At 36.6% G+C, this 9,138-nt stretch overlaps 1 protein-coding gene across 1 annotated transcript in view; it reads right to left on the reverse strand.

Moving 5' to 3' along the window:
* The window catches only part of LOC107676636 (AT-rich interactive domain-containing protein 3A), a gene marked incomplete at both ends in the record, with an annotated part of 32,569 nt that overhangs the window by 12,850 nt on the left and 10,581 nt on the right, over nt 1-9,138 (reverse strand). The window contains one exon of the mRNA XM_016471221.1: nt 2,814-2,997. Coding sequence (XP_016326707.1) covers nt 2,814-2,997 — 184 coding nt within the window. The remainder of the gene's footprint in view (nt 1-2,813; nt 2,998-9,138) is intronic.

Below are 9,138 nucleotides of genomic sequence, written 5' to 3' on the forward strand. Positions count from 1 at the left end.
AAAAAAAGGTTACACTGGTCAATTTAAATAGTCCGTGGTATAACTGGTCCAATTTGTATGCCAAGCACATTTTTGCTCATGTGAAGAGGATATTTCTGTCGATATACGAACGCGCGTGAAGTACAAAGCCTCTACATTATAAATAATAGTTTAATTCAAATACATTGTGAATATGGAAACATTAGGATTTGTGCCAAATGAGAGGTACGTGAGCCCAATTAACTCCTGGTACTTTCAGTTTCGCTTTGTTTTGGTTTCTTTACGTTTATATATTTTTATTTCATTCTTGTTCTGTTCTGAATAGCGTTACATTTATATTATTTGTTTTGGAGTGAGCTATACTAACGTATAGCTATGTTTATAGTAGGGCTGTGTGATTAATCGAAATCGTCATAAAATTTATAGCACGATTTTCCGTGCCCCCGACCTCCCGCAGTATGCTATCCGAACCAATCAGAGCGCAGCGCGCCTAAATGGAGCACGAGAACAGAACAGACCGGGCGGGCATACAAACGTAATGCCAGGTTCACACACTCCGTCTGTGGTGCGTATTTTTTTCGCGTCCATGTTAACGGATCAGAGCGTTCACACTACACGTGATTGCGGTCGGGCAGTGCGCTCCAGGAGCGGTGCGTCTGCAGCAGTCATGCTGCGATCGTTTTTGCACGGAATCCTGCACTGCTGTGCTGCACGCGCTGAAAGTGACAGCGCATTATTCGCAGTAAAAAATAACATGGATTGGCACGGAAATTTCTGCTTCTGCACCGGATACACATACTGTATACGCATTGCAGACGGAGTACATGTGAACTTGGCGCAACAAATCTAGTTCAACAATTGAGGCAACGCCACAAAGAGCTCTATGACCAATGCATGGCAAAAAAAAATCCCTGGACACGGGATTTTTATTTTTTCTGCCATATGTCTATTCTAGAGACATTTTTTTACACCTTTACTTAGTGATTATTTTGCCTTATGTCTGTTCTAGAGACATGTTACAGCTTTTTGATAAAGCTCTAATTGGTTTTCTTTTGGAAATATGTTTCAAATTCACACTGAATGCATTTATGACTGTAAAACATGTCTGTGTGTCAAAATCGTGATTAAAATTGAAATCGCAAAATTGATCAAAGAAATCGCGATAGGTTTTTTTTGTCCATATCGCACAGCCCTAGTTTATAGTGTTTAAAATGTTTATACATTATAATAGTTCACTTTATTTGGTATTATTTCTGGCATTTCTGGTATTATTACACTCTCTCCAAACGTTCAGCTGCTCACAAAACAATAAGCAGTAAGCACCAATCAATGAGAGCGAGTTTGAACTTAAGAAAGCTGACTGGTCACGGTCAAAAATATGTTGAGACCCAATACATAACCTCCAAATACATAAACCTGCGCTCGCTCTCATATGCACGCAGGCACTGTCACAATCTAATGCCGGATCCTTAAAAACAATTACCGGAAAGCAAAAATCCAAAATCGGACATTTTCCAGAACAGGATCTGGCTCAAATTAAGCACTGGCTACAGGAGACCTGCATGTCTTAGAGAGTTATGTAATTGTGTTAAATGACAGTGCTGAGAGTGGACTTGCACAAACAAGTTAATGTGTTCCCCAAGTACGTCAACGATTTACACCGAAAGTAGCAACAGAAACAGCACTATATTTCTGAAACACATAAATATTAAAATATTTTAAATATTTAAATATTTGAGTCAAATGTAAAATTAACAAAAATTCATAAAGTTCAGATCTCTTTATTAGGGGTGCAAAAATCTATCAAATTAATTATATTGACAATAGTAAATTAATCAAATGAACTGCAATTAATCACATATACACTACCATTCAAAAGTTTAGGGTCAGTAAGATTTTTTTTTAAAGAAATAAAATTGATCAAAAGTGACAGTGAAGACTATTACATTGTTATAAAGATTATATTTGGACTCTTTTTAAAATAAATTTCTATAAATAAGTTGTATAACAAAAAAAAAATCACTCTGAAAAGAATTCTGAAAGAATTTGTTTTTCAACATGAAACCATGATTTCTGAAGGATCCTGTGACACTCAAGACTTGTATAATGGCTGCTGAAATTTCTGCTTTGCCATCACAGGAAGAAATTACATTTTAAAACATTAAAATATAAAATAGTTATTTTAAATTGTAATAATTTTTCCACAATATGACTGTTTTACTGTATTTTTGTTAAAATGAATACAGCCTCTGTGAGCCTAAATTTTGAACAATAGTATATTAACATTTTGCTGAAGAAAAAAACTTTGACGAGTGTTAGATGAGTAAAGCATTAGTCAAAAAGCAGCTTTAGAAATCAATATATTGTCCACAGCAATCCATTTCGCAATCAAGTTTGTCAATGTGTCTTTAGCAGTTGTTCACACAGGATGCGTTCTTTTGTTCGGAACCTTTATACATATGCAAAATGTCTTTGGCCATTACGTTGTGTCCTACTGTTTTAAGGTTTTTTCACCATAAAAGCCATGTTTTTGACAATAATTAATTGTACTATATTAAGTTAAATAGCGAGCCCTAGTCTTTATTCAATTCACATTGTTCTGATTCGACAATGTACAATGCGTAAACAGCATTATTGTTTGCTTGATTAATCTCAGTTTTGCTGAACAAATGTATCTCTTTAAAAGCTCTTTCTTACTTCTAGCAAACACTGTCAAATACACTCCCCTCTCTACTCTCTTTATTTTAAAAGCAGATAATTGAACAGGACAAGATAGACAAGAATCAACTGGCAGCTATCAACAGGTTGTTCCCGTCTGAAGTTATCTCACTCACTGTGTTCGGAGGGTGAAAGCCGCACTGGTGATGGAGGTAGGGAGGTTCAGGCCTTTGGTAATCTCGCGCCATATTTTCTTATTGATGACTTCCACTAAGCCGCCTTTTTCAGTGACAAGCTTGTAGAGAGAGTAGAGATCCAACACCTGCTTGGCCATGATAGGAATCCGATTCACTGGAGTCCCTGCAGGAGCCGGGGGAAAAAGCACAATATCCACAATCAATGCCATTAACTCAAGCTCATTGACGGGCCTCGCGGCCGCTTATAAGGCCAATCAGTCAAGCATAAGTAAAACGTCCGACAGCTTCCCACTCCACTTAGCAAAAATATCACTTTTTCCTTCAGTCAAAGGTCTGCACTGTCTGTTTTGCCTCTAGTGAAAAGAAAGACCTGTGGCTTCTTATTTGGAGAACGATTGGATTTATGTAAGAGTGAAATCTCAATCAGTAAAAATAATTTCACACTGTATGTACTCAAAGTGAAAATAATTTATCATGATCTAATATGCACCTTAAATCCCAAACAGTAGTTGGAAATAATCATTTTGACTATAAAGAGCAAATGGCCTTTTTAAAAGAGAACAAAAGTCGCCAAACATCTAAACTCTCGGATGTCGATGCTTAAACACTGCTCTCCTTCATACTGCCAGTTCATTTGTTGAATGAAAAAAAACCTTGGTGATAATTTGTGCTCACGATTTAATGTTAGGTTGTAATGTGCGAAGAGGATAAGCCCTTTGTGTGCATCTGAGACCGCCTGACCTCAAGATAATTAACCTGTATTTTGCTGATAGAGTTCTATTGTGCCCATTGGATTTGCCATAATAGCAATCAATACGTAGAGAAATATAGAGCAAACAACAGCAAGCAGAGCCACAGTCTGAAAAGAGCAAGGAGAGCAGAGCTATGGTCTATCAAGGTAAAAACACATCAATTAAGACTTGTAATTACGGCTTCATTTAGCCTCTCTGGCATGTAAACTAAGAGACACTATTAAAACCAAAGATTTATCTGCCTTCTCTCCGAGACAATGCTGGCATTAGATCTAAAGTAGCACAAACATCTAAAACAATCGATTGATGTTTCTAACTTCTCCTCAAATTGACCACACAATCACTGAAGTGAAAGTAACTATCAAGGGTCTTGATTTGAAAAACCTGAAATGGTTTAAAGTAGTAGTTCTCAACTGGATTTGATTCAAATCATACTTTACACTGGAAATCAAGTAATAACGCAACACTGTACAAATCGTTTTTCTGTACAAAAAAACAAACAAACAAACAAAAAAGCTGTCTTAAAGTCGGCATGAAACGGAATAACGATTATCTTTTCTTCTCTACTGTGACGTCTATCCGAGTGAAACGGCATCTGAAATGAAAGGGCGGGACTTGATTTCGTCCTTCGGGAATTTATTGGATCGTTGGAAGTTGGGGCGTTGCTAAAAAAATGGAGGTAGATCTGAATGCCAGTTTGCAGTTAGTTGTGGGTGGATTTCTCTCCACTGGATTCACCGCCGACACCCTCGCATGAAGAAATTGTTTATTTATTGAGGAAGATGACGACAAGGACGATCAACGGCACAAAACATGCCTAACATCGCGCGCGCGAGAGAGAGACTGCCTGAATGACTGAGCGCGTCCTCCATCAGGTCAAGTCATATTCATAAAAAAATAGTTTGCGATGTCCTAAGAGTAATGTTGTCGTAATATCCTAATATCCTTTACATTTTTAAGGTTAGTGTACTCCCCCATGGCTTGCGTCAGCACTGGTCAATGCATTGATTTCTATAAAGTGAAGCATCAGCTTCAGCTTTTCCCCCTGTTGTTTATCCCAGCGTTTACCCCTCACGTCACTAGCTCCGCCCTTGCACCATAGCTCGTGACCGGATGAGAAGATGAGTCGTTTTGAGGGGGAGGTTGACGTTTTTGATTAAAGATTACAAGGGCACATGAATAAAAAAAAAAAAATGAAGTGCACGGATAAATTATTTATAATAAACACAACAGTATTCCATTAAAGGGGTCATATGATGCGATTTCAATTTTTTTCTTTCTCTGTGGAGTGTTACAAGCTCTTGGTGCATAAAGAAGATCTGTAAAGTTGCAAAGACTAAAGTCTCAAATCCAAAGAGATATTCTTAGCCGTTCCTCACTCAAGCCCCCGGCCTCTGCTCACTATAGCAGTCACTATAGCAGTCAATCATAATGCACTGGATAGCTGGCCAATCACAGCACACCTCGCTTTTTCAGACCGATGAGCTTTGTAAAAATCGACGCGTTTCAGAAAGGCGGTGCATAGAGGAGAAACAATAATGTACAGTATGTGGAAAATAATGTGCTTTTTGAACCTTAAACCGCATAAACACATTTCATTACACCAAATACACCAAATAATGTTCTTTTTAGCAACATCAGAATTTTCAATTTTTATTTCATGCCGACTTTAAAAATAACACTCTGAAATGTATTAAAAAATAATGAATTTAAATAAAATTAATCTTGGGCATAGAACACACTGTGGTTGGCAAACAATTTATTTATTTAATTATAAAACATTTTATAATCTAAAACAACATTAAACTTATTTCGTATTTTCTCTAAACCTTCTTGGATATCAAGACAGGCACCCTGCAATTCTGGCCATATTAAAGATACACTGTGTGTGAATTTGCACATTATAATGTAAGCATCATTGACCCCTTGTGTTTAATAAAAAAATAGTCAAAGAATGATTTAATAAAAAATGAGAATGACTAGTAATTGTCTCTAATTGGCCTGATTAGCTAAGCCCTCCATAAAAACACTTATTATTTAGTGGTACAGTATTGCATGATTTGTAGATTATATTTAATAGTTTATTTAGTTTAATAATAATAGTTTATAGTTTATTTAACTATAAATGAGGCGATATTTGACTCCTTAAAGTAATTCGCAGGTTCAAAAACGCAGATTTATTCATTGAGTTTTTGACGAAATAGAGCACAATCAGGCAATGGTGTTCACTTAATATTAACTTTTGTATAATATCAAAAATGTATAAAACTGCTGTATAAATTCAATGTCACAGTTGCAAACTTCATAAACATTAAAAAGCTGTCACTCGTCTTAGTTCATCGCGATCTCACAAACTTCCATTATAATTTATGAAGCTCTCTACACTGCACACTGAATCTATTATTTATTGTCTACACTTTGTTTGTTATAATGAGAGGATCTGAGCTTGAATGACTCAGCACTGAACAAAAACCGCAGTCTGCTTTCACGATCTGTACTGTGAGGAGCAGGAAGTGCAGCGATAAAGAAGCATTTTCATTGGCTGCAGTCTGCAGGTATTATGGCCAATCACAAAAGACGGCATTGCACAGCTAGCCATAGACACAAATATCCTGCTATGTTTTTATTATATATTGCGCTACGTTTATGTGCAGAACTGGGATCGATTTCGTAGGCTATTGAATGGATAAAATATGGAAATCACTGTAATTTCCAAAAAAAACCTAAGCAGTTGAAAGTGTAACGCCATCCCCTCTCGAAATGTACTCACCAGCCCTGCATATAAGCCAAAACGATGTCAGGCCTATATAATCACTCTTTTTTGTATGCATATTGCATAGTTGTGCTAGGAGTGTAAAACTAATGTCCACTCTTTCATTTGTGATAACGCAATGAAACATGTCAAAGTCATTGTTCTTGGTCATTGTTTTTGACCAAGCTGACATACAAAGCTTATTAACCCCAGCCTATAATTGATTCAAATAAAATAGCAGGTTTTAGCCATTTTATTAGACATAATTTTGTGGGTTTTAGTGAAAATGGCAAAGAGGAAGGAGATGTCCTCTGCAACCAAGGATAATATTATCAAAATGGCTAAATCTGGTCAATTGACTTTGGATATTGCTTATTTGCTGAATCTGAATGTCCGTAGATGTATTGCATAACACTGTGAAACAGGTACTATGCAGAATAGGCCAGTCAAAGAAGACTAGTTAGCATTTTTACAGTAGATTGAAAATCACCTCATTGTGTGAATGCTTCAAAATAACTTCTAAAGTCCTGGATGAGATTTGCAATTGTGAGAAAATGTCTCCTGTAATCAAAAACAAGCGAGAACTAACAAAATATCTCTATTAATAACTGATTGAACTGTAATCAATCTATGCTTATTTCCTGTGCGCTTTTTGTTTTTCAATGCATTTTTTTTTTGCATAGTAAAAGTTGCTTGCCTTTCCATATAATTTTGTCAGGTTAATACCTTAAACCTTCAAGTTTAGTGTTTTCATCTTCCCAATATAACATATTCCTGTTTTACTTAATAACTTTTAATAACTTTTAGGGTTAATATCTGCTTAATATTTAAGCAAATATTGTGCAAATATTCCCTCCGGACATCACTTGCAAAACCTTCCCTCCTAACATACTCCTTACTTAACATACCTTATAATGTACAAAGTTAAAACACAATAATGCACAAATAATTATTTATTCCCATGCACAAAAGACCAAGTGAAATGAGGCTGGAGCAAATAAATAAAACCTGACTCTACAAAAGCCACCTTTGGACTGAATCTGAACCTGGATAACCATCTTTAAAACAAGATTTACGAGCGCTCGATTTCTGAGCTGATGTATTCATCTCCTCTAGTTCCCTGAATAAGATGCAGTGAATAAAGGCCAGTACGAGCTTTTGTCATCCCAAACAATTTGATCTGGTCATGCATCATTATGACAATGAGTGATTGTGGAGTGCAGAGAAACACATTTCGCCGAGCTCACATAGTTGCCTGCTGTTAATTGCTCACTGGCTAAAAAGGTTTAATTGAAAATGTGCTGAAGGGAATAAGCTGGTGTTGGGGCCAATCATCTATGTGGCTGCCTTCATCAGCAGTCTGCGTTTTAATCATTCACTTCAGCCAGATAATGGAAGGACAATGTGGCTGCGATTGCTTGGTCTTCCGAAGCATGAAATGAAGGGCTAATTTGTAGAAAAAAAAAAAAAACTTTATCCATGTGTATAAAACAGGCAAATTGTACTGACCAACAAGCCTGAGTAAGTCCTCTATGATGTGTTTGTCAGGAACACTAGGTAGCTTTACATTACATTTATTAATTTGGCAGATGCTTTTATCCAAAGTGACATTTAAGATATGCTACAAAGGCAACTCTTCCTAAGGAGCTAGTAACAGGTTTGCCTACATGCTTTCCATTTAACAAAAAAAAAAAATCAATCTCTGCCTGGGTTGAAAGTGGAGTACAAGTATAAACATTTAGCTGAAAAAGACAGGTATATATATATATATATATATAGGGCTGTGCCGATTAGAGCCCGACCGAAATGGTTTTTTTGGGGGCCGATACCGATACCGATATTAGGGAGTAAAAAAAGTATTTATTACTAAGTATATAAAAAGTATTTAATACCGTGTATTTATATACACGGTATTCTTTGTGTATATTATAGTACAGTACCAGTCAAAATTTGGACACTTTCCCATTCGTGTGTCCAAACTTTTGACTGGTACTGTATATAGAATACAGTATATACATAAACAGAATATATATACAAACACATTTTTTGCAATGATCACTCAAATGTGGTGATCAAACACTTATAATGACGTGACAAAGATATGTAATGGAGGCAGGGCATTTAACAATTTAACAATAAACTTTATTATCCAAAATGAGTCTGACACCAATGCACTGAAGAGTAAAGTTGAAGTTTATTCAACTTTATTTCAATTCAATTCCATTCAACTTTATTGCGGATATGAAGTTTATTTAACTTTGGAACATTCATTCACAGATTTGCGCTACTGTCTTCACACACAGACGAAACTTACTAGAGAAGTGTGAAGTGTGACATAATATACCTCTGTAAATAAATACAATTTAAATTCACGTCTCGCGCACTTTAATTTAACCGCCCGTAACGCCCGGACCCCGGGGGCTATCGATGCAGGGGTACGTCTCCTCGAGACGTACACTCGGCGTTTGAGAGGGTTCCTCGAGCTAAAGGGATACCCCGAATTTGGTGCGGATCCGCTGTGCCGTTACGGAGATATGGCCGTTCAAAGTTTCAATGGTATTCCATACACTTAAGCTTTAAAGCGTTTCATCCAGGTCGCCAGTAGCAAACAATGGAGCGCTCTGCTGGACAAACTAAGTAATTACACCATTTCAAGCATTTTATCTGCGTTATATGTTCCGTAAAAAAATTTTCATATCGGCGGCATATTCGCCGATACCAATGTATATCGGCGACAGGCTCATATCGGCCGATAATATCGGCAAAACGATATATCGGTCGGGCTCTAATATAAACATGA

This window comes from Sinocyclocheilus anshuiensis, unplaced genomic scaffold (genome assembly GCF_001515605.1).
Source record: "Sinocyclocheilus anshuiensis isolate Anshui unplaced genomic scaffold, SAMN03320099.WGS_v1.1 scaffold344, whole genome shotgun sequence".
NCBI lineage: Eukaryota > Metazoa > Chordata > Actinopteri > Cypriniformes > Cyprinidae > Sinocyclocheilus > Sinocyclocheilus anshuiensis.